Source organism: Pithys albifrons, chromosome 4, assembly GCF_047495875.1.
Source record: "Pithys albifrons albifrons isolate INPA30051 chromosome 4, PitAlb_v1, whole genome shotgun sequence".
NCBI lineage: Eukaryota > Metazoa > Chordata > Aves > Passeriformes > Thamnophilidae > Pithys > Pithys albifrons.
The window spans coordinates 72088135-72114294 of record NC_092461.1 but is presented as its reverse complement, the minus strand read 5'-3'; the positions used below and the strand labels follow the sequence as shown (position 1 = coordinate 72114294).

At 42.4% G+C, this 26160-nt stretch overlaps 1 protein-coding gene across 5 annotated transcripts in view; it reads left to right on the top strand.

The window, feature by feature from the left end:
• MAPRE2 (microtubule associated protein RP/EB family member 2) overlaps positions 1 to 26160 on the top strand; it is a 100189-nt gene that overhangs the window by 34725 nt on the left and 39304 nt on the right. The window contains exons 1-2 of one of the 5 annotated variants that reach the window (XM_071554571.1): positions 6530 to 6550; positions 7082 to 7249. The exons of 2 other annotated variants lie outside the window; for them this stretch is intronic. In XM_071554571.1, the coding sequence (XP_071410672.1) occupies positions 6540 to 6550; positions 7082 to 7249 (179 nt within the window). In that variant the 5' untranslated portion in view covers positions 6530 to 6539. Of the gene's footprint in view, positions 1 to 6529; positions 6551 to 7019; positions 7250 to 26160 lie in introns of those variants that run through there. 2 more of the 5 variants (XM_071554574.1, XM_071554570.1) reach the window with 2 other exon arrangements.

Below are 26160 nucleotides of genomic sequence, written 5' to 3'. Positions count from 1 at the left end.
AGACACATTGGCTCTGGAACAGAATGATTTGTACCACACTCTAAGGTCCTGAGGAAACTGCATGGAGTATTTGCAGCAAGGCGCACTGGGTTTTTGGGCTGCAGTTTGCAGTCACAGAAATACTCACACAGTACTGAATGACTTGGCAGTGTGATTTTGATCCCAGTCAGGCATGAAGGCTCTCTGTATTTCTTTCACATTAGCTAGAGCATGCAATACTGTTTATGTTGGCTTTTTGCTGAGTGTGGGAGGACAGACACCAAATTAACAGTTTCCTGGGACAAAGTAACCCCTTCACATCCTGGTTTGTAATGATCCAGTCCTTTCTGTCAGCTGGTTGAAACATTCTTGATCCTGTAATAGGTATCCAAAAATTTAACTGACTAGCTGCTGGATTCAGTACTTTCTTGTGCCAGCTTTCTTTCTTTAGCAGAGGTGAGCATTTCGGACAGATCAGATGGGTTGGTTAAGTGTTAATAAATCTGTCCTTGTTATGGGTTATAAACCCTTTGCAAACTACATGTGTTTGGTATCTCTAATGCTGACATTTGACAAGGTGCAACGCTGTATGTTGGACAGATCATGGCCAATAATCATTCCAAAGCATTTAAACTGCTGCTTGTGTTATATGCAGTTTCAGATAGTCAAGCAGAGCATTAACTTACTTGGATAACTTACAAATAAAATTGCTATCAGCTTCACAACACCTGTTGTGCAATAGCAACAGAAAATCATTAATCCCAACTCTTGAATTCTTAGTATATAATACCAATGCCAAGGTTTCAGCAGAGTAATGTAATATGTTGAAAGTCATTGTCTACCAATAAAGGTATCAGTTTAGCATGGGATATAGCCATACCAGTTTTTCATGTTAGCAATGTCTGCCCTTCACAAAGTGTTGCAAAGCTTCTCCTTTGTCTTCCTCTATGTCTCAGTGTTGCTTTTGTATCAATAGACCAAAATGCTTTCAAAGTATTGCTAATACTCTCAGTGTAGAACAGTAAGAAATAACATCAGAAAGGTAGATTGTCCAGTCCCATTTGATTTTGTCATCTTTCTGCCTTTTTCAAGATACCCCTTTTAGCCCCAAAAAAGCCAAAGATCTTTCAACAGCTGAAAATATGTGAAGAAATTCTAGACTTGCTCTCTCACATTTCCAAGTCCTTCCAGGCTTTTTCATTTATAACTTGCTCTATGGAAAATATGAATATCTGGAGGTCTCACTTATCCCAATGGTAACAGTCATAAACAGAAACATGAAAATCCCAAATCACTCTCTTCTAGAAGACTAATCTCTCAGTGAAAATTTTATCAGTCTCTGAAAAAGTCTAGGAATCCAGATTAGCTGAATATTTTTAATGTTTTAACTTTGGCTTTCCTATAATAGTAACACCTGAACTCTGACAAAACAACCCTAGAAAATTAGTTAACACTTTGGTGCAGATGGAAGCAGCAATTGCACATCTAGAACAGCTCCCGCCAAACAATTCTGTGTAAATGCACATGAAGGAGCCATGAGTCAGTCTCCTGTCTCAATTCCTTTCAATCAGTATTAAAGGCAGAGTGAGACACAGAAGTCCTTACTCCAAGCATTTATTGATCACAGCCTCTGTTTACAGGTTTTTAGATGAGAGCTGTTCCCCGAGGTGTGTCTGAAACTCTGCTATAGCCCAGTGGCTGTAAGACAAGTATGAGAGACAATAAAGCATTCCAAATTTTGGGTTGGTCTGGAGTTAATGGAAGAAAAAAAATTTTTCACTTTGGAACCATCCCTCACTGAAGTATTTCCTGCTCTCTCTGGAGCTTTTTGTTATGTAGAAACGCTGGATAAAAACATTTTGGCTATTCAGTGTGAACTTCTGATGTTTTCTATAAAGAGTCCTTTGATGTCTACTGAAGAGTGCTTCTTTCTGAATAGAAATTTGGAGAGTTTATTCTTTAAAGCAGCTGGATTTAGCTAAGTGGATTTAATAAACATCCACTAAACCTATTTATGAACTTTATTCTAAGAATTAGTATTAGAAGTATCTAACTAGTCTTAAAATACCTGTTATTCAAGGGTTTCTGAAATCCTGTTCCTGTGAACATAAAAATCCTCGGTTTTTAGACAGTTTGACTGTTGAATTAATCCTCTGATTTTTATTTAATTTCTACAGTAACTATAAAAGCTAACTGCAGATTTTTTTAAAGGAAAACACCTAGTCTCTGGTGCTTCAAGATGTCTCTCTTTAGTGATCAATTCATACACTAATGGTCAGATTGGATTAGCATCTTATAAATTTTCAAGAATGCTTAACTGACAAAGACTCTTAAGATTTGTTAACTCTTCCTCACAGGCACAGAACATTTCTTAAAATGTTAAATGTGACCTCTGAAATATAAATGTCTGTATATTTAAAAGTAGAGTTGAATTACCTCATAGGGATGTGGTCTATGCACATTGTGTAATCGGGACAGCCCTCTCTTTCTTTTCTTCTCTTTATCTGTCTCTCTCCAGGGAAGGCAAATAATCAAGACTTTGCTTAAAGTGGCAACACTAGAATCCCCAAGGGTGTGAAGCTCATTCTTTGTCTACAGGATGTCTGCAGTGATAAGTAGCTGTTTTAATAAAACTCATGCAGTGTTTCTTTGTCCTGACAAAATTATCATTTGCTGTTTGGTATGGTGAGTTTAAGGGTAACACGCCCTGAAATTTAAGGTATAGAATGAGGTAACGAGATGGAGGTGAGAGAACTCATTCCGTGCTTTGTAAACAAAGAAAATCTATAAATTTATAGTTTCAAGTTTTCACTTGAAGTGGTTTTATGCTATAGGGGGAGTTTTCCTTTGGGCTGATCAGTATGTCAGCAAAATTGGAAACATGAGTTCTGTTTAATCCGGGTCAGCCTGAAATTTATCATGCACTGTATCATGTCTGATGTATGTTTACTCTGTTAGTAACATTGCTATTGCTGATTCCTTTATGGATATTTCTGTGCAATATTTTATCATTAATTTAAGGTGGTGCAAGCCAGTGGTCTGTATTAGACATTCAGTTGCAGATACCTCATCTGTACTTCCTACAGATAACATGCAAATCTGGATCTCCTAAATCTGTTCTTAATCTACTAGATGCAATTTAAGCAATCAGGCCAGTCCTGATGTAGCCTAATAACGTATACTCATGGTTATACCCATCTTAGTGAATCTACTCATGCTGGGAATAAAGTATGTGTATGTATCTCTATGAATTGGGACTTCCTTGAAGAACCAAGATGTGTCCAAGACTTAACAGAATGGCTTTTTTTAGCTGTACCCAAACTTTCTTCCTGATTTGCATTATTCATTTATTTTCAAATCTAAATGCTGTTGGCCAACTCCTTTAGGAGGGAGAGCCTGTGTCTGCATGGTTTCTGATAAAACTTGAGTGCTAGAAATAACTGATTTTACTCTGCAGTGTGTACATCTGTGGCTTTGCAGAATTCTGCTAATCTTTGTCCTGATAAAGGAAGACTATGAGAATAATTAAATTAGAAAAGCATACTGCATTGCTCAGGACTGCTGCTTTCCAAAAGTTGTTGCTATCTTTGAACTGTTTTCTGAAATCTGGTTTTCTTAGGCTTCTTTCCCAGTGGAAAAACTACACTTGTGATAGGAATGTTCATGAAACTCTTCAGAAAAGTGATGTACATGGCTCAAAATAACTATATTTGTGTAGTGTTTACTACAGTTTAAAGCTGTAGCTGGGCTGTATTCTGAGAACAGTGCAAGGAATAGCACAAGCGTAAATGTGAACAGAGATGTCAGAGATGAGGGATGCTCACTGGCCACTCTAGGGTTAGATGCATTTTTTCCTTAATCTATTGCACTATTGCTCCCACCACACCAAAGTTATCCAAGCAGTGGGGAATTTCTGCAACCATTAATTGCATTTCTAGTTTGGCTGTGTCACATACAACTGTCCCTAAAACTGTGTGTGTTTATTAAATCTTCTCACAAATATACCAGCAGAAGTTTCTAGTGTGGCCATCACCTCTGTTTTCAGAGGCTGTACATTGATTGCTTCTTATCAACCTAGTATAAAATTCTGGCTTGAGCATGCCTGAGGTCTTCCTAATGCTGCATTTTGGGCTTTTAGAGGATTTCACTCTCAGGGATTATCTCAGGTCTTTCTGTTGCAGTGAGGTTTAGAGCAAATAAGGAGAGAGGAATTGAAAACAAAAGCTCTGAGGAGTAAAGAGCAACCACATTTTGGAGAATGATGGTTAGACCTGCTCTAGTACTTGCTCGTGTTCTCCCTACCTGATTCACCACAGCAGAAATCAAAGTACTGGAGTGCATGTGCTGGGGTAGGATGGTGCTTTTCTCAGCAGCAGCACACCTGGGACTTTCTGTGTAACTAATGTGGCATGGGAGTGGGTGGCCCTGAGAGCATGCAACATCTCCATCCTTGGAGATTTTTGAGATTTGGGTAGATTATAATCACGTCACCCAATGTGACCTGATCTTGTGTTGATGATGATCCTGCTCTGAGTGGGAGATTGGCCTGGATGACTTTTGTAGGTCACTTACAACCATTGACAGCCATTGCTTCTGTGATTCTCGGTGCTGAAGATCTATTACATCAGGTTTTGTAATTCCACCCTTTGGCATTTGCTTTCCTAGCTCTTTGCTCTGCTTAGTCTGCATATCACTTGTGACTACTAGATTTCAGTACTTTCAAGATACCATAGGGGGCTTTTTTATCAACACCATGCTGACCTTTTATTCTTCAGGTTGCTTTTCTATTTGTATGCCTACTACATGTAATTTGTAAAGGCAGCACAGCTGTACAGACACCTAATAACAGCAACAGGTTTCCTATTTCTTGCAGGACCTCTTAGCTTGGAATAATAGAAGTGGAAAGAAGATGCTGGTGGCTTCCAGCACATAAAAATAAGAGATGTACTTATGGGCCACACTGTGCTCAGGAACAGAGATGTAGGTAGAGGGAGTGACATGCATATGGAATCCATATTGCACCCTGTGCCCCCCAGGCTGTGCTAGATAGACCAAAAAGCATGTGCTTTCTGAAAACCACTGCCCAGCTCCTTTGGCTGAGGTCTGGCTCAGCCTCCATAAAGGTAAAGTACTGTGTTTAGGCAGCATTTGTTTTCTGACCTTGAATCCTAATGCAGAGGCAAGAAGGGGTCTAAAGGGAGGTTACCATGCTCTCCTCACCTGCACTTCTCTTCTGTAGCTTTGTCGGTACATGTTTTAAACAGTTTAGGAGACTTCAATAAAGAAACTTCTGTTCTTTGCCACTGGTGAAGAAATAAAAATATTTTTACAAGTTAGTATTGCAGAGTGTTTCCTGCTCTCCGCCTAGCAGAGCAGGTAGGGTTATGTCTGCCAGATAAAGATTATTATTTTTATATTCCATCACCATGTAGCATTTCTTAGCTTTGTATGTAAGCAGTGTAATTCACATTGCTCTTTTTGTTTGACCTGCCACCTTAAATCTGATTTTAAAAGAGAGTTGAATTTGGGGCCACGTATTTTTTCAGATGTTGATGGATGTTTTGTATCTAACAGCCTTGAGGTCATACAGAGCTGTTTAGTGACTGTGCCCATAGTCACTTTCGGGTTTTGTTTAGAGAAAATAATTTGTAAACAGTTGGATAGCTTGTTTTTCTAATGTGGTAAATGTGTGAGGTTTGATCTGCTATTGTGTAGGTAGGTATGGCCACAGTGAAGTTCAGATCTGCTCCTGAGGATGACCAGCGTTGCTCTGTGGTTAGTGTCAAACTGTGAAGGGCATTGCTGTTGAGGCAAGGGGAGATATCCAGAGATCATAGAGCTATGCAGAAGGAAATGGAGTGAGAAGGATAAAAAACTTTTAGATGAAGGGGAGGAAGAGATTAGAGTTTTGTGAATGGTGGTGCTCACAGTGCCAGAAGTTCAGTGCTACTGCCTTGACAGGTTTTTTCCCTTCTTGCTTCTGATACAAGCAAGATTATAAAGGATGTGTCTTCTAATGGTCTTTCTGTGTAAGCCTGAGAGCAGGAGAAGGCTGGAAATGAGCAATGCAGCTTGACAAGTCGTGTACTGTGCTCTCCAGTAAAGCTGTTATCACAGATACAGAGCCTGGTAACTCGGACATGCTGGTGCCTCAGTTGGAAATGCAGGTGCAGTAGCAGACACAGGAACCAGGAAAAAATAGCATAAATTCACTTAGACCTTCTTGTGCTTAGTTTTATTATTAGAAGTCCATGATTTTTGCCATTCTTGTATTTTCATGTTACTTAGTATTTATGTACTCTTCTGTTAATAAAGTGTTTGCCGTATGAAACACAAAGACCACTCTGGATTTCTGTGAGCTGCGGCCAGTGCAGGCGAGCTTTATGCAGTGAGGGATGTCCATAACCCCGCGCACAGCAGCACCGAGGAAGATGCCGGGGAAGGCTGGGCGGTGTTCCCTCTGCGGCTGGGCGGCGTGTAACCCGGCAGCTTGGTGTGGGGGCTCCTTCCAAAGGAGGAGCTTGAGCCCCAAATAGCTCCTCGGTGTGGCGGAAAGGCGGATGATGCGGAGGTACCGGGGAACGGAGGGTGATGAATCGGCATCGGGCTTTAGGGTGCTCGGCTGGTCTCATAAAGCCAGGGCGACGCCGGGGCTGCCCTTGTCCCGGGGGGCGGTGAGCAGGGGACGGCGCGGTCCCCGCAGGGGCGAGGCCGTGTTTCTGAGCCGCCCACGGGTGTGGGGACATGTGCGGAGGCGGCGGGATCGCCGCGCGGGGACGGGGTTTGCGCGGAGGTGCCGCAGTGCTTTGTCTCTGCCCGCACCGAGGAGGGGCCGCCGAACAGCTCGGGCTGTGCCCCCGCGGGGCACGGCGGCTCCCCCGCACGCCCGGGGCGAGCGGCTCTTTGTGTGGGGGCGCCGGGCGGGGCGGGCGCCCCTTCCCTGCCTCCCTCCCTCCTTCCCTGCGCGCTGCGCTCCGCGGCGCCGGCCCGTTGCTATGGCGAGGGGCGGTCACGTGTGGCGGCGGCGGGGCTGGCGCGGGGCGGGGCTGGCGCGGGAGGGCGGTGAGAGTCGCGGGTGCCGCCACCTTCCGCACACCAGCAGCAGCAGCAGCGGCAGCAGCGCGGGGCTCTGCGGAGCGGCGGGAGCGCCAATGCCCGGACCGACCCAAGCCCTGTCCCCAAATGGCGAGAACAACAACGACATCATCCAGGATAACGGGACCATCATCCCCTTCAGGAAGCACACGGTGCGGGGAGAGCGCTCCTACAGGTACTGCGGGGGGGCTGCGGCGGCGCGGGGGGCGCCTGCATAGGGAGGGCGGGCTGCGGACCCCTCCTCTCGCCCCGGCCCCGCATTGTCCGGCTGCAGAGCGGTCGGGGCACTGGCGGGATGTGTGCGGGGGCTCGCGGCGCCCGCGCGGAAGAGAGGCGCTTAAAAATGATAATTAAAAAGAAAAACAACGAAACGGGGGAGGTAAAATAAAAAGGAAGGAAAGCACGCCCCCCGCGCAGGCAGCCAGCTCCCCCTGGAAAGGAGCCGCAGCACCTCGCTGCGGATCTGGGCGGGAGGCGGCGCCGTGCGGGGGGCGGCGGGCGCGGGGCGCGGGCAGCGCTGCGGGGCCGGACCCGCACCCGGCACTGCCCGCACACCGCGGAGCGCCGTGACAGCCGCCCCCGGCCGGGGGTGACACTGTCCCCGCTGCCTGCGCGGGGGAGGGCGGGTCCATCCCCGCCCCGCTTCCCGCCAGCCCCATTTTGTGTTTATTTATCGCCCCTCGTCTGGGAGGACACACGCCTTTTGTCGCAGTTGTAGGCATTCTTAATGAATCGCTTGGCATGCGTTGCTGGCAGCGCTTCTGCATTAACATCTCTGACAATATGTTCCGGCAGATAAGCTCATTAAAATTGTTTGCATTGTTTGATAAGGGTCGCGGCGCAGCCCGGAACGCAACTGGTTTGATGTGCGCCTTGTTGCCGGCTCGAAGGGTGATAATACGGCCGGGATCTCCCCTTATGCCAACATACAGTTATTTTAAATGCTGCCTGGGTGACAGCAAGCAGTGCCTCTGCAGAGAACACGCCCCTTTAAAGCTGATTTTCAAGCAGCAGGAAATGATGCTGCTCTCAAATATCTGACTGAAGTGGCGAGTTGTAGGCTCGATTAGATGAAAACAAACGTGGATGACATGGCTTGTTTCTCTGAAGAATATCACAGTACTTTTTTTCTGCTGAGGAATGATGGAGCTGCTACTGGCATAGCTGGCCATTAATAACCTTAACAGTGAGTCTCATTGTTGACCACACACTGACGGGTGTGTCGGAGATTCTAGTGTGTGGTTTGTTTAAATTGCCCAAAATTTAGTCTGTCTCACTCTGAAACTGCTGATACTTTACCCGGTGGAGCCCCAAAGCACACATTTAGCACAAAGTAACAACATTGCTTTTGTAAGGACCTATTTCTATATACAGAAAGCCTGGAGCTCTCAATTCCTGTATCAAAATTTCAGCTGAGTAGTACAAGATTCCATTTTAGAGGGAAGCTATATTTCCATCATGCACCTAAGCAGAAATATGAAATAGATTTGAAATACCATGCATCCATCTCTAGTTATTCTGACTTGTCATAGGTGCTACTGATTGCTGTCTCACTTCTTCGCAAGGGTTTTTTGGAAAACCTCCTTTGTTACATGGGGTTCTCCATTTTTCTTTTGCAGTAGGTTTGTGTGTTTTTCTGCAGCCATCAAGTCAGTTTTCTTGTCCTTCTGCCTGTCATACCATACATTGAACTATATCTAGAAAAGAAATTTTGTGAGGCTGCTGTGTGAAGCCCCTGATGACAGAAACAACTATTTCTTTCACTTGCCCAGTTTTCCAGAAATTTTGAAGTATTTCTGCTTCTGAATAGCCTTTCATCCAGAGAAGTACTCCTGACTCTTCTAGGCATTTCAATGCATTTGCATCCCTCTCTGGAGCAATATAAAGGAATACAGAACTATTTACATCGTGTGTTATTTTTGGGCAGTAAATAAGTAATACGGTTCAATGTATTTCAGAAAAAAAACCTTTACTGCACAAATAAAAATTTCCACTGGGGAATTTTATTAAGGTTCTCTTTTCCTTCTGGAAACTTACCCTGATCTGCACAGTCATGGCACCCATACCTGTTGATTTATGATACTTAACTTGCTTTCATCTGTAACTCTAAGTACTTTAGGAAGTAAATGTCAAGCATAATGGAAGAGAAACATTAAAGAAAATATGTGAAACCTGTTGTGACACCTCTCCTTGGTAGTGGAAAAAAGTGACTTTTAACTTCCATGGAAACCTTTACTAGCTAGGTGAGTTTGGTCCTTGTCCAGTTTGAGCTGCAGCAGGACATCACTGAGTATAATAGATGAATACCATCAGTATCGTGCCTGCAGCTGTGCTGGACTGTCAGTGCCATTGCTGACTTCAACTTTATGGAGCAGCTTGTGCAGCCTCACCATGTGACACATCAAGTTGCTGTGCCTCTCTTGGTTTGGCTTGTTCCATTGATATCTAGGAATATGGAATAAATATGTCATTAAACACACCTTGGAGCTTGACATCAGATCAGCAGTTAGTTGTACAAAGCTATAAATACATCCTTTGCTTGCAAAACACTTGAGCATACTGCAGTTTTATGTCAGCCTGTATCTGCCTTACGTATAGAGGTTCAGTGTTTACCTTTCAGTCCTTCTCTCCTGTAGTATCAGAAATGCTTTCTCTTTTTACAATTTCTAACATGTGCTGTTTCATAGATGTTTTAAAACAGAAGTAGTCTTTATTGATCAGAAAACTTGTGTTTATCAGGTTCAATATTCTCAAACCTTAAAAAAAAGTGATTTCTGATACCAGGTCTTACCAAAGATTTGATATGCAACTCCTGAAGCAGATTTATAAACAGCTGCAGTTTATAACTTTTTACAGACTAGGAGGATGACATGGAAGGAGTTGCCTAAAGGTATCCACTGAGTTGAGGATGCATCAGGGAATTGAACCTATACCACAAGTCCCAACCATGTGCTCCATATGCAAAGCCACAAATAGTTTTTCCAAGTCTTCCAAAGGACATATTATACTTTGCAGACTGGGACATACAGACCCAAGGTGTTAAGTTTCTCATCCAGCTTTACTTAGGTGGTAAATAGAAACTGGGCACTTTGGCATAAAATTTAGTCACAGGGTGATGTTACCTTTCAGAGTTAATAACTGTAATCAATCTGTATTGCTCTAGTGAAATGCTGTTTCATGTGCTCCTGATCAGGAGACTGAGTTTGAAATGTTTTTGGTGCTGAGGTGTCTTTTTGTTGGTCTGAAATAGATTTGGGGTCATTTCTGAAAATGACATTACATTTAATTAATTCTGATGTTACTTCTGTGTTCAAAGAAGGCCGAAAAAATTTGATAAGAAACCAAATCAACAGCTGTGTGGAGAATTTTTTTTAAAATAGGATGTGTTTGCACTGTTTTAATTGCCAGAATCGAGGCATTTTGTGTGGTTGATCAGCTTATCATGGTTTTAAAACAAAGAGTTTGAATACTTCCGGGTTTGAATGAAATAAGTAGCCTAAACCACTCTGGTGTTAAAACAGCAGACTGTTGTACCCTCATTTGTAGGATGCTGCACTGAACTTTTGGTTTGTTTTTGTGTGTTGCTGGAAAAATGATTTTCTGGTCTTTCATTCCCTCGCTATATTTAGTTTTATACCCAGAACTTGCACAAAGTGGGGGGAAGGGGCCCAACTTCCTGATTACTTTTCTTCAAATCACTAAGCTAAAAGGAAAAGGTATTTTTGTTTTAGTTTTTATCTATGAGTATGTACCTTTCTAATGTTATCTGTTCTAAATAATTGGTTTTCCTAAGTGTTGTCTTCCTTCAAGAAATCATTGTGTAAGCCACCACTGAGCGATGGTGCTGCGCATACTAATGAAAGCTGGACAGAAGTGGCGATTTCCTCACGCACTGCTGAAATAAGCTGTAGGGTGTTACTAAGCATATCTGACTGCCTTTCACAGCAGTATGAGCTGATAACTTTCATGCTGAAAGTTGAGATTTACATTACAGCAAAATCTGTTTTGGTTTTTGCCTTCCCAGCTCTCAGTGAATTGCCGGATGCAGGCTGGCCCTGGGCAGCAGAGAGCATCCTTCCCTCCACAGGACCTGCCCCTGTCTCTGGTGACTGTGCCTTTCCCATGTGTGTGGCTTTATTCAGGGTTCAAAGGGAGACCTACTGCTTCACCTGACTCCAGGCAGAAGGAGTTTCTTGCTTTAAAATTAGATTCTCTTGAATATGGTAGGCAGCTAGTTCCTCTGAAAGAAAGAAGACCACTTGTATTGAAAAAAGTAATACATTAAGGCCCAACTGGGAAGACAATACAGAGTAAAAGTAGTGAGTTGTCTTCTCACTTCAGAGTACAAACAGGTGTGACTTCTCAAACTGTAAATGCTAGTCAAAGCAAATGCTACTAAATATATTAGTAACTGAATCATTATTTTGAGAGGCATTTGCTTTTGGCCTAACAGCTTTATTGCAGATTATGAGAATTTTGCCATAGATTTCACTGAAAGCAGGAGAAAGGCAGTAACAAACGTTTAAAACAAACCAGCATAAATCACACCCTGTAAATTTGGCTTGAGCTTTTCTAAAAGTGATATTTGTGATAACCCCCTTGTGTCTCTAGTGTCGGGATTGCAACAAGATAGTTACTAGCTGTGCAGAAGACCATTCTGATGACTTAGAGCTGGCAGCTACTAGCCACCATTAAAAGGGACCTTGCAGAAATCTTTCCTTGGTTCCTGTGAGCTTAGGTACCCTCTATTTTCTCTTCTTTCACTTTCATAAAGCTGTCTTCCTATCACTGCCGCTGCTGCTCTTCTTTAATCTTGTTTTCTGATTAGGCAATACACTGCCTAGAGAGAGCTGTTGTGGTGTCTTCTGCTGGGCAGGTCCAGCTCTCAGAAAGCACAGGATGAAACTGTGTGAAGATAATTGGGAATCACATGGGAGAGCATGTAAATGTCTCTGAGGGTTATGAAGATGACTCTGCTCAATACTGCATCAGTAGCTAGAAACCTAGATAATCCCTGCCTACATTATTGGGTTACATCTCTTGATCTGGATTTGATCTTCCTTGAAGGAAATACTTCACAAGGGGTAGCTCTATGGCATGCGGGGAGAGGGGAAGAAAACAACACTTCACTGACAACCCAATTTTGTGTCAGGAAATGGAGGTGATTTTCAGATAGCACTGCCTTCTCAGCTTGCATCTGAGCACTCTCACCAGAAAGGTCTGAGAGTGCCTAATTTGCACGCAGCCTCTGTGGGTTTCGGAAACATCCTGTAGGTGGGAGGCTGAGTTCTGGTTTTTGTTGTGTGATGTGGTTTTTTTAAACTACCTTGCTGAGCTGCTTAGCAACAGCCATGTGTTTTTGGCATATTAACAAAAATAGGAGCAGGTTTGGGATATGTGAGAACTGAACCTGATGCTGTCATTTTTAGAAACAGACATCTTGGCTTCTGTCTGGAAAACAGGCACTGAAAAATATGCTGCATTGTGAAAGACAGGTGATTTGGAGGTGGGGCTGTGGAGCAAGAGATCCACACTTACTAAAGCTATTTCTTTGGCTAGTTCTAGGGAGATGCAGCTGCCTCATGACAAGCGGGCTGGACCATAGGAATGTTCTCCTAGTGGGCATACCTGGACTAACCTTTTGAGATGTAAAACTTGTTTTGGGACCAGTAATAAAGAAAAAGTGTGGAAGATCCACATTTCGAGCCTTAGCATTTGAATGAGTGACTCTTCAAAAACATCTTCAGAGGTTTTGGGGTTTAGTGGAGCAGTTAGTTTAATTTGACAGTCTCTTCACCTTCCTCGTGCCCAAAGCTAATTATAGCAAAGGCTTAGTAAGGAAGAAGATAAATCGTGTGCCAGCTTTTCATTTTGGACATGAAACTTTCAGCCCTTGTTTGATAATTGAAAACGAGTGGTCTTGCCACATCTGTTCTCAATCATGCAAACCACTGGCACAAAGGATGTGGTGCAGAATAAGCGTGGTGGTGGTGGTGGCGGCAGCGAGACTTGCACTGCACCGGGACAGCGTTTGTATCCTTGGATCCTCCTCACTCCCTGAATCCTGGCCTCCAGCTAGCAGCACTGATCATCTGCTTCCAGCATCAGTGCTAGGGAACGTAAATGGAAAACATCCGTGTTTCTTCTGCGGATGATGTTAGCTGTGCACTGTATAGCTGTTTGGATCTTGGTCAGATCTCTGCTGCCTGACTCACCAATAAAGTATCTTCTTCGTATTGTTTCAGTGTAATTAAGTGGGAGGGGAAGGGGAATATCAGCTATAAAAGTTCACTAAGCATGCATTTAACTATTGGGGTTTTAAAAGCCATGTTTGGTTGGGGTTTTTTTTGAACACAATTTTACTATCCAATATTTCATTCAAAATTAAAATCTTTCCTCTATTTTGGCAGAAGTTTGTCAAGTTTTCTAGTGGTATGCTAAGTTATTAAATATTTTGTAGAAAAGGCTCTGTTTACTGAAAGCACACTCATTAAATGTCTTAGTTTAACCACTCTAAAATACTTGTTTCCCATTGAGCCCCATACTTAGTGAAGGGTACTTTTGTGTTAAATCTGTTTTTTTGCTATGCTATCCAAACAGGAAGTGTAAACATTCATCAGTGAATTGAGACTTACGGATGTAACTTCCGTAGGAAATACTGTGACTGTGCCAAATCATTCTGCCTGAAGAGGAATATGCCATGCAGGTTGTGCTGTTGATCTTCTGGCCTTGCACTATGTTGTTTCAGAACTTTAATTTTCATTATTATGTTTCTTTTGGAACCCTGAGAGTGGTTAGCGAGATCCATGGTCTTGAGTTTTATCTTTTAAGAACAACTAATCTGAATTTTCCCCCGTACAGCAGGATTCCTGAGTACCATACAGATTTCCTGCCCAAGCAGCTGTAATTATTCAGAGATGCACATGAATGCAAATTCTTGCCTGTCACTGTGGAATGTAGTGTTGATGCTTGGAAGGGCTTGCTGGCAGTATGTATTAAACAATTTTGGGGGAATGAAAATTCATTTTAGGCAAATTTTACATGCTTGTTATGCTTCGCTTCTTAAGGTTAATCTCTGTGGAGCTAGTCCAGTAATATCATGAATAGGGAGCACTGAAATATTTGAAGTAGAATACTCATTTGTTTTGCTTATGGAATCAATGTTACACAAATCATGGCTTGTTAAAATAACTGTAGAATCTATGAGTAATTGTTTGTAGTGGAATACATAACGCAGTGATATGAAAGTCCTGGGAGAGCTTGCGTATACAGCAAGACCATGGTGTGTAGGAGGGCTGAGAACATGAAGGTAGTGGTAATTGGTTGAATAGAAAGGATACATTTTGCCAAAAGGACAAAATTCACATGTAATTAGCCATTCTGTTGGAAACCTTGTTACACAGAATAGTGTTAATTATATTTTTTTGAATTGTTGTTTGGGATCCATATCATTCCTTGCCGTATTAATGTTTTAAAGTTATACGTGATGTAGATTCTGTCAGGGTCTGAAAACACTGTTTTCAGTAAACACATACATGTTGTACCAGTTGTCAGATTCAAAGACACATAAGGAATTTTTTGTTTTTCTTCATTTAATATATCTCCTGTGAAGACAGGCTGTGAGATCTGGGATTATTCAGGCTAGAGAAGGCTCCAGGGAGACTTTAGAGCAGCCTTCCAGTACCTAAAGGGGTCTGACAAGAGCGATGGAGAGGGATTTTTTACAAGGGCGTGTAGTGATACAGCAAGGGTCTACTGCTTTAAACTGAAAGAGAGTAAGTGTAGATTAGGTATTAGGAAGAAATTCTTTACTGTGGGAGTGGTGAGACACTGGAGCAGGTTTCCCAGAGAAGTTGTGGAGGCCCCATCCCTGGAAGAGTACTAGGCCAAGTTGAATGGGGCTTGGAGCAACCTGCTCTAGTGGAAGGTGTCCCTGGCCATGGGAACACGGTTGTAACTAGATGATCTTTAAGGATCCTTCCAACCAAAACTGTTTCATTATTCTATATATTTCTGCCTGCAGAAGTTTGACACTCTAGTGTACATTTTTAATCAGTGGTCCCAAAATGTGAAATATGTTCCACAGCAGCAGGGATTCTCTAGAACTGCCTTGTCTCTCAAGCAGCTCTGTTTTTAATATGGTGGGGTGTTTTCTTCCAGTACAACGTTAAGCACACACTCCCAACACCACCCCTCACCCACCCCAATTGTTCCTGAAGTGCTACACAGCATGGATCTGGTGGTGCTGGTGAAGAAGATGAACATGAGTCAGCAGTGTGCTCTTGCAGGGAAGAAGGCCAAGCCCATGCTGGGCTGCATTGGCAGGCACGTAGCCAACAATTCGGGGAAGTGATTCTTCCACTCTGGTGCTTCTGAGACCACATCTCACATACCGTGTTTGAATTTGGCCTCTCCAGTCTGAGAAAGACAATGACATACTTAAGTGAGTGTGATGGAGGGACACCAGGATGGTCAGGGGGCTGTGTTTCTTCAGCCTAGGGAAGAGCTCACTGCAGTCTGGGTTTCAAGAAGATGGAGCCAAGTTCTCTGAGATGCATGGGGAGAGGATGAGAGGTGATGGCAGTCTGCAGCTGGAACAGTAGAAATTACTTTAGGTATTGGAAGGAATGTTTTCACAGTAGAGACGGTCAAACACTGGAAGGCATTACCCAGAGGAGCTGTGGAGTATCTGTCCTTGCAGGGACTCAAAACTCAGATAGATGGGATCAGCAGCAGCCCTCTGTTTCTGGTGCTGCAGTGAATGGGAGGTTGGAGCAGAACTCTCCGGAGTTCCCTGCCTGAATCACTTTCTGATCCCATCCTGTACTCTTAATAGGCATAAACAACTCTTGGCTTAAAAACAAAGTAATGAAATCGCATGCTTTAAAAGTGAAAGGAATATCATCTGACAACAAATTTGATACTGCCACAAAGGTAAAATCATCCTTGTCATCAAAAGTTTCAAATGGAAAAGAAAAATGTGTATGCAGTTTCAGTTTGACATCATGAATTGCAACTGTTTTCTAGCTTAATTCTTGCAAAATCTATATTGCTACTGTAGAAGTTACTTCATTTTGCCTTCTCTAAATCACTGGAAGCAACTTCTGCAGTTTAGTACCCAGGGACGACCAAAAGTTTTTAGAGACAGAGCAGGGCAAAAGGATAGTTTTGCTATGTCATAAAAGTAATTATGTACATTGCAATTAAAGATTATGTCTTGAAGTTAATAGCTGATAAATTGTTCACTCTGCTTTTAAGGAATTGCATCCTTTTTAATACAGGATTTTCTTTATTGTTAAGTTTAATCTGCATAAGATGTTTAACTATGAGCACAGTTCTTAAACTGTCAGATGTCTGCTTAGTTTGACATGCTTTTACAAGGAGTGTTGCAAAACTGTCTTGTTGCATGGCCTGTAGCAACACTGAGAGGACTGAAGAAACTAAATTTCACACTGCAGCATAGATTACCTTCTTAACTGCACTTAAATGTAGTTGAAGGCAATTCAAATAACGAACTTGTTTCCCCCTTGTTTGTTGTGGGAGTTGAACTTGGTAATGTCTCCATTTGCCAGCTGGAAGCAATACACTTCCAGAATTGACCTCAAGATATTCCATGAAAGGAGGCCAAATCCTATTAAACAGTACATCTATGCTTGTCTTAGATTAAGGTGCAAGGCTTTACTGGGGCTTGTAGATCAAGATTGTTGTAACTAATTCTTTTTTTACAATCACAGTTGCATCAAAGCATTAAGCACCACCTAAAGAACATTACTTGGAAAACAAAGGTTTGGGGATTTCTCCCTTTAGATAGGCAGAAGATGTTAAAGTTAAAATCTGTCAGAAAATGCTGACTTCACAGACCTTAGAAGACCAATGTGGTTGAAAAAACAAGTTTTGGGGAAGCTTTCCTTGATGCTGTTAGCTTCAGCAATTGTGTTGGTAGTGCAACAGTGGTAAAATCAGTCTGTGGTTACTGGCACACAGCAAGAATAGTATGTTACATAAATCACAGATGGTTGAGCTAGCATGTTCCTAAAGGGCAATATACTTCTTGAAGGATTAGAGAATTCTAGTTTTAGTTGCTCCAGAATTAATTTAGTAGTTAAGCAACTGCAGTCAGAAGTTCAGCCCTGTTCTGGATAGTATGTGGTAGGATTAATTCTTAAGTGCTAGTCATTTACTGGTAATACATTGAGCGTCAGGATAATTTAAGAGTGTTTCCTTGTCTGTTATATTATTAACTCAAGAGAACAAGGGAAGAGGTCAAGTTACTTCGGTATCCAAACCCAAAACTAAGTGTTATGGCTGGTAGTCTTAACACTTGAAATCTGTATAATATTAATAATGGTTTGTAAGAAGCTTGCATAAGCCAAAGACAGGGGTACTTATTTGAGCCTGTATTACCAACATTTGAGATGTCAGAACTCCAAGATTTATTATTATTATTATTATTTTTAGTCTAGTTTTCACCAGCAGTTGAGGGAGAAATGGGAGAAAGGTTGAATGCAGGGCCTGGTAAAAAGCTATATAGTGTGTTGGTGCAGGGGTCTGCAGAGGCACTGGTAGCAGGGAACCTACAGTTAGTTCAGGTTGTCTGGAGCTTATTCCTAGAAACCTGCCCACCGAACTCCCTGCATACCCAGCAGAAAGCCTGGTGCTTCTCCTTTCCACCTCAAATGCCAGCAGAGCTGTGTTAGCAGTGGAAACCCTGGGCTACCATACTGGAGCTGAATATTTTACATTACAAAAGTACACAGCCATGTATGCACCAGTGAAAGCGGTGAGCGTGGTTGCCTGTTCCTTCAGTTGTTGTCACATGCTTGTTCACAACTTCAGGGTAAAAGTGGCTTAAAATAATTGTTGTCTTATACCCTGATCATGTCATCACCTTCCTGCCATTCAGGGATGAGCAGGGCGAGCTGCCTGGCTGCTGCCTCAGCAGCTCTGTCGTGCAGGCTGTGCTCTGGCACCTTCGCCCACAGGTCCTGGGGTGGTTGCACAAGTGGTTCCTGTGCTGTTTCTTATCCCTTACTTGGTGTCGCTTCAGGCACCTTCAAAGTGAATGTGGCCTTAGAAGGCACTTTCAAAGGGCCTTGTTCCATGTGGTTAACACGGTGGACTCAATGATCTTTGGTGGGTCTCTTCCAACTCATGATATTCAATAATTCCAACGTATATGTTTCATAAGGTAAGAATAAATGTTGCAGTGCATAAATCAGTGTGTATCTACACTTGGTTTTAATGCAGAAGAGAGAAAAGTGAATGCATGACAAAGTCCTTGTTCTCTGTATCATGTTGCATCATTTGTGAATAGAAGGGTTTATAGCAGTGCCTCCTTCACTAGTGCAGGGGATTTCCAGTGAGAGTGCTCTGCTTGTTGTCTGCACTTGCCTTGAACAGTCAGGGTTTATTAAGTGTACTGCAATCTCTTGTTAGGAAACAGCAATTAATGTGTTGGGGGAAAGGCATTGCCTTTCTCCTTGCTGAGTCCTCCTGTTCTGTTTCTTCCCAGACTGAAATCCGTGGATGCTCAGTGCTGATCTCCTGCTGAGTCACTGCCTCCCTTGCCTGGCTCCATTCAGGGTTGTGAGGCACTTGGAGGCTGCTCAGGCCCCCTGTCAGGAGGGCTGTATAGTATTACAAAATTTCATTTGCCATTACGTTATGCTTGGAGTAAATCAGTGTGTTCCTTTAGCCTTTCACCTCCGAATGTGTACATGTCTGAGAGGAGGAGGGCGGCAGCAAAACCCCAGATAGGTCAAAACTAAATTCATTTGGTGACTTCATCTGTCTCTAGTTGGATCTCGTCCCTGCTGAAACTCCCAAGCCTGCCCACAGCGTTTTCTGGACTTAAAAGGCGGAAATGACAGGAGTCAGGAGCAGCAGGGCTGCCTGCCCTGCAAGTGCTGCTGCTGGGCTGCTGTCCCGGTGGGTTTGCCTCTGACATAAGCGGCTCTGTGCCCAGTGATCTGGATGCCCAGCGGTGTTTTTTTCTTAATCAGGATTTATGATTGTTCTCATCCCTTCCTAATGACAAGCAGATATTTGCTTGGTGTAGATGCAGGTGGCTGCTTAGGTGTGTGGCTGTGTCTGCAGTGTTTTGCCTGGGAGTTCATGGGCTGCACTCATGTGGGGCAGTGTGTTTGAAGACAAGCTCTCCTTCACTGCTGTCTTCATATTCCAGTAAATCTGCATTTGCTGTAGCATTTGGGGATCTCCTGTCTGAAAGGACAGCTACTCATCCATCATCTAGTGGGAACAAAATATAGGAGGTTCCCCTCTTATGAAGAGAACTTGCGCTATGAACTGAGGTTTGCTGATGTACTGCTTCTCAAAGCACCCTTTCTCCAGTACTCAGCACTGATGGCATGTTTTTAACCTCTTAGAAATCCTCTAGCGATGTCTGTGTGTATCCTTAGTAATCTTTGTTTTCCATAAGAGGAAGACTAATGAATGAAAAGAGAATTAAAGTGCCCATGTTTGTCTTGGTGAATTGAGACGTTGTTTAACAAAAGATTAAATGTTGGTTTATTCAGCAGCTTTTTCAAGGTTTTCTAGTTACAAAGTGGTCATAGACCTCTTCTGTTTTCTAAGATGTAGGTATTTCTAATTGACTGGAGTTTATTGTATAAGTCTGAGAATTCTTTTCCTTTAAATCAGGATTTTTTTTCCTTCTTCATGCACTTGTCTGTTGTGAAAGGTAGACTAGTTGCCAGTGTCTATTGCAAAAGTTTTACAGGTCGAATGTCTTCCTTAAGGGCATCAGAGCAGCAATTCAAGCTTAAGATGTTAGAGTTGAAAGCCTTGGCAGTGGGAGGGTAATAACTGTAAGTGAAAGCAGTGAGGTCTTCAGCATTGCATCCTTGCCACACTTAACGTTCCTCCTGTTCAGCCTGCTTCAAAGGGTTTTTGTTGTTCTTCATTAATAAAATTCCTTCTTGATTTATAGTAACATTATTTTTACACTGAAATGGGTGTGTTCCTACTCCATTTAACTACTGCCTATCTGTTCAGTGCAGATCATTACTGTTGCTTTGTTCACGTACTCTGAGATGCAGTTTGAGGGTGCTGTGCATCACTGTGGTTCATTTCTGACCAGAGTTGCTATACCTGTGTGGGAATGGTGGTGGCCAAAGACTCTTTCTTCCATTTTGTGTAAGCTATTAATGTCTGCCTTTCTTGAACCTCTGTCCTTTGTCAAGAATGTATTTTTTTAGTTAAGATTTGTTTACTCATAGAAATTGATAAGGAACCTTTAAAAGCATGCAAATACTTTTGGATGCAATTAAGATACTGTCTAGTTAAGTGTTAATATCGCATTGTGCTTTTGGAAGCAAAGGTGAATCCTGAAATAAAAATTCTGCTACTGTAGAGACATGGCATTATGTATTACTGTATTGCTGTACAGTTTTGGTGGCAGCAGAAGTGAGAAGGTAGTTGGAGAAATAATCTTATGCTATGCAAATGTGACTGGCAGATTCAAATGAGTCAGTGAATGTGGCTTGTCCTCCTCAAGTGCCCTAAAGTCTTCTAAGCCTTAAATAATTGTCTTGGAATTTTTAACTGTTATTTTCATTTTTGTGAACTATCCCAATGCATAACTGATTAATGAAAAAAATTCAAATCATTTCTAAAAGCTATTGCAGTAGACAGTGTAATGCATTGCTAGTTATTAGGCCATCTCAGGGGTTCTGACTCAAGTTGTGCGTATTATGTGAAGACTTTTCATTGTGTTTCTTAGATTTGGGGGAACTGAAAAAGAACCAGTATTTTTCTGCCTCTCAGATAAGGGTATTTTTGAGGGGGGCAAGGTTTTCTAAAGACATGTGTAGCACAAACCAGAATTACCACTCTGCTTTGTAAGAATTACTCAGACTGGGGTCTAAACCAGTCCTTGAGACACATCATAGATACTTGCGTAGGTCAGAACTTCCCAGCATTGGCAGCCTCTAATTTAAAAGAAAAAAAAACGAAAAATCCCATAATCCAATCAAAGTAAATCTCTCGTACTTTAATCTCACTTGCATTTTAACAGGAAACTGCAGTGAGTACAACAGAAAATATGCTGTTGGCTGTGTTAAATGGTAATCCTGCGATACTCAAGCAATCAGAATGAACATGGATTGCCTCAGTCTCGTCTAGACTCTGTAGCATGCTGCACAAATCATTTTAGGTCAAGGCAGATCCATGTGGTAAATGTAGAATGGCATATTCAGAATTGAGTGAAGTATACAGATAATAAAAATATTCTTAATATTTCAGGGCTGTTTTAGTAACATGGGAACAGTGTATGAGATTTGACGTTCAGCATCTTAAAAGATGTGGATTTCTCACAGTATTACAACCACAGGATTCTTTTCTCCTTTTTTCTTTTTTTTTCCCATGGCAGTGTCTCATTGTGATTAATCTTGTATCCACCTCAGTTTCTGACTAGATAGAGCCTTTATGTTGTTGCTACAAATATCACTTCAGCTGCAGCATCGTGAGGCCATTGTATTCGCTGCAAAAGTGAGAGTAAGAACAGTGTTGTCAGCATTGCACACACAGGAGCTTTTTGTGTGGATTTTCTGTCCTCAGGACTCCTTTCAGTAAAGACAACCTTGAGCATAACTGGACTCTAATGACTGTGGCTAAGGCTGTGTGCAGTGAGTGTTAAAGAAACAGGCGAAGTCCAACAAATGAATTGCCATTTCAGGATGATTCATGAAAGGATGAATTTTCCTTGTAGAGCGATTTAACCTCTGAGTCTGGCAGGTTTCTTCTTTAAGGGATTTTTTTTGTTTTGCAGTAGCTTTAATCTAGAAAGCCTTTTCAACAGCAGCTGCAGCAGTCTTAGGTTCATCTTAGCCTTTCTGCTGTATCTTCTGCTTCAGTAGTTTTTGGTGTGAAATCTTTTGTTTCACTGGCAGTATCTATCAGGTGCCAGCTTCCAGAAGGCTCTTCTTTGTACTGTCACACAGACTTTCCACTGCATGTGAAGGCTTAATACCATACCATGCCTGTTTGTACTAAACAAAAGGCAGTGGGCAGAAACTGTAACACAGGAGCTTCCATCTGAATATGAGGAAGAAACTCTTTATGGTGAGGGTGACTGAGGACTGGAATAGGTTCCCCAGAGAAATTGTGGAGTCTCCTCTGGAGATAATCAAAAGCCATCTGGACACAATCCTGAGTAATGTGCTCTAGGTGGCCCTCCTTGAGCAGGGAGGTTGGACTAGATTACCTGCAGCGGTCCCTTCCAACCTGCCTATTCCATGAAAACATAAAGGTCTTGCAGGTTCAGAGGTGATGGCGTGTGTGATGAGTTTTTACAATTACAAATTAGATGAATTGCTGTAATCCTTCCAGTCTTGCTGTTATTGCTGGTTTGTTGTAATACAGCTTCTTTTGTCAACAACTGTTAGTTCATCCCTGGAAAAATAAAGTAAATATGCTTCTTGCAAAGCTGTCCTGAAGAACAGCTGGATAGCACCTTGTAACAGCTGCAGTTATCTGCAGCAAGAGCAGTGGAAAATGCCTAATAGCTGAATGTTCAGTGCTACATGCAGTGCTTATAAAAGTAATAGACCTTTGGGTGTAATGTTTACCACTGGACATGCTGAGCCAGTATATTTCTGACTGGGGAAACTGCTTAAGCATATACATGATTTTCAGCACCTAGCTAATCCTCTGAGCTTAGTCTGTGGTGTGTAGTGAAGTGCATGTGTGAAGTGCGTTTATGAAATGGCCTGGACTAATATGTAAAGATTCTCTTATGACTTGAAGTAAAACAAGGGAGAGAGTCCTCTGTGTATAGGCAGTACTGTAGCAGCCAGAGGATTCTAATTTCCACCTGTGTGCTCTGAAGTGGGGGGTGTGGTGTCCTATCCTCATCTGCTTTTAGTTACTGTAGAATCGCGAGGCATCTCTGTGGTAGGTGGAGGATCTCAGGTAGATGCTGGTTTTCAGACTTTTATAAGTCCCATCGCAAGCCTATGCCTGAGAGCCTTCAGGCTAATCAAGAGGAAGCCTAACAGGTTGAACATGGAAATAATGTTTTTGGAAATAAGTAGTGTATTAGGGTATAAAATCAAGTTGTTAGCTGCTTGGCTGTTCAAAGTATGGCCTGTGTGTCTCTGCCTGTCCAGCTGTTCTCTTGCATCGTGTTACATGTTTATTAATGTGTTTTGAAGCCGAATCACATTTTCCAAAGTATTTCAGCACTCAGGGAACTAAGTTGCGCAGAAAACCCAAGCCCAGCTGTAGATGTCAAGCACAGGGGTTCTTGGCTGTTGCTGTGCATGGTGGCTGTGCTACCTACACCTTCTTGTTTTTTGGGAGGTTTTTCCCTTTTTTTTTTCTTTTGTTTAAGGCCCCTCAGTGTGGCAAACAGGATATGTGTGTGTCTGAGCACCAAATTAGAACTTGCTTACTGTAAAGGAAACGTTTCCCCAGCTGAGTTTATTTAGAATGTAACTAGTAGGAGGGTGGGGAACAGCAGATGAAAAGACAGGGTGAACTCTCAAGAGAAGAGGCTGTGGAAGATTCAGATGCATGACACCAAGTCCCTGAGAATAAATGGCAATGGCATGTTACGGATTTTTTTAATAGAAATTCTGATTCGTTTTGCCTAACTTTGTTAAGAATGGTACTGATACACCCTTGTGCATACTTGTGTGTACAAATGTGAAGCTATTGTCTCTTAACAAATAGACTGAACTTTTGTTTAACCCATAGACTGTAATAATTCATTTGCAGACACAGTGTAAGTTGTATTGCAGGTATCCTTCAGGATATCATTGTAAAACTCAAGGTTATTCATTTACTCAGTTTCCTGCCAGTAGAGTTCCCCACACCATGTGCTGCAACGGAGAAGGTTGTTTGTTCCCCTGTGGGTTGCAGAAAGATGGGTGTTTCTCTTTGCAGTTCTGTGTGGAAAAGAATGATGAGGGAAGGTCTGCTTTCTCCTTGTGTGTGGATTTTCTTGATCTTTTTAACAGAATAAACTTTCCCCTTTCACTACTGGTAGCTGATGGTTGTTCTGAGCTCTGCCTGGCCTCGAGAGGCCAATTAAAGTTTTCATAAAGTAGTGGCAATTACAGATCAGAGTAACTTTATTTCAGGTGTTATAATCTAAATAGCTTCTTTAGAATTGAGTGGACTCTTCCATATCAATCTGTTGGTTTCATATTAAGCTCACTACTCTCAATCATAAGTGAATGTTAAATTCACTATTAAGCTGGTCTTTCAGCTGGTCGTACAGACTGTATTTAACATGTTAGTTTAATAGTGGCAGTATCCCTCTGTTAGTTTCTTATCTATATGAACAGTCTAGAAATAATAAAGACCATGGTAACAGTGACATTTCTAACTTCAGATGCGATTAGTATCAAAGGTGCTGTTTGCCTGCTCAGTCCCTTCCATCCTGACGCTGAATCTTTTGTGGTTAACCATTATGGCGTAGTTTTTAAGAGTGAAAGGGCCCTCCCTGTTTCTAAAACTTTGTTCCTAGCGCTTGGTTCAATCCCAGCACTTAGTGCGTGCCAAGAAAGTGACCTTTGCTAACTGCTACAGTGAAACAGGGCTGTGTTCATGCAATCGGCTGTGCTGCCTGGGAGCCCGCAGGAGGAAGTGAGCAGCCTGAGCACAGGCTGGTTCCTTCCACGCTTCAGAGGTGCCCGTACACAGGCGGGTGGAGAGGCAGCCTAAATGAATGAATTTCTGGCAGTAGTAGCATGACTATTGGAGCATGAATTTTTTGACCCTATTTTCTCTTCTTTTTTTTTTCTTTTCCCACCTTTTTTTTTTTTGTTCCTCTTCACTTTAAAGTAAATTTGAAGATTTTGTGTTTTGGATTTTTATGTCAGTAGATGGGAACAAGTTAAACAACCTTATGTTTGTGAGATTAGTTTCCTAGAAAGTGACCTGTGTTATGAACTTTGTTAATGTTGTTTTTAAATTTATTCTCTGTGTTATGTACTTATACATTTACACGTTACCAAGTCAAGTTTCATGCTGTTGCATTTTTCCACACTTTTTACCTAGATTGCTCCAGCACGCCTAACTGTGGGTGAAGTTAATTTGCGGTCTGTTTTCTGCATGATTGTCTTACCAAGTTTCAAAGGGTTACATCTCTGCAAATTCTCCATGGAAATAGTCCATGCAGACCTCGAGTCCTACAGAGAGGTTCCTGCTCTCTTGCATTGAGAGAGAAAGTTGGGGTCCAAGGCTGAGGTGGCAGGACTGGCACCAAAACTGAACAGTTAAGTGTTAGCTACAAAGTCTCGTTAGAAATGAAGGTATGCAGTCCTCACCAAACTGTGAATAATATTCTTTCCAAGAATAATTGTTCAGCTTTGTTTGATAATTTCTGGGACACCTTGTGCTCAGATTGTTCCTGGTGGACTTTCTGAAGTCCATTACTCATGAGAATATTATTTACTCTCTTCATGGATGGTCTTGATTCCACTCTTTGAAACTCTTGTTGAGATAAACTTGAATGTCCTCATCCTTTCTCTTGCCAGTGTTTCACAACAGAAAGAGGTGACTGGGGTAGGATAACAGGGAGTGAAGTTCAGTGACTACGGCCATGCCACCCTGATGCCTGATCCCATCGGATCTCGGAAGCTCAGCAGGGTCAGGCCCTGTTAGTGTTTGGATGGGAGACCTCCTGGGAATACCAGGGGCTGCAGGTTCTAGTCCTGAGGACTTCTCTGTTACCATCCAAGCTCTCTCGGCCGTGGCAGATCAACCTTAGGAGTTAAAGGGTGGGGCCAGTTCTGCGCATGCTGTGCCTCACCTAAAACATCCACTGCGCAGGCTTGAAGGGCACACCCATGTAGGGAGAGCCCTTCCCAAATCCTGGTTTGCAAAGCCCAGCTGTGATGAAAGTTCAGTAGTAGTATGCATTTCTAGTCTATGTACTTTGTGACTGATGATAATGCTGCTATGAGTTACATACTTGGAGGATGGGACCTTAGCTAACGAGAAGAATCTATGTAAGATGATGCAGCTATGAAAACTTAGAGCACAGAGTGCCATTTTCCAAGGTCTTGGTCAAATGTTATCTGAACACAGTTTGAAACTGTCTGTTCAAAGAGGACTTTT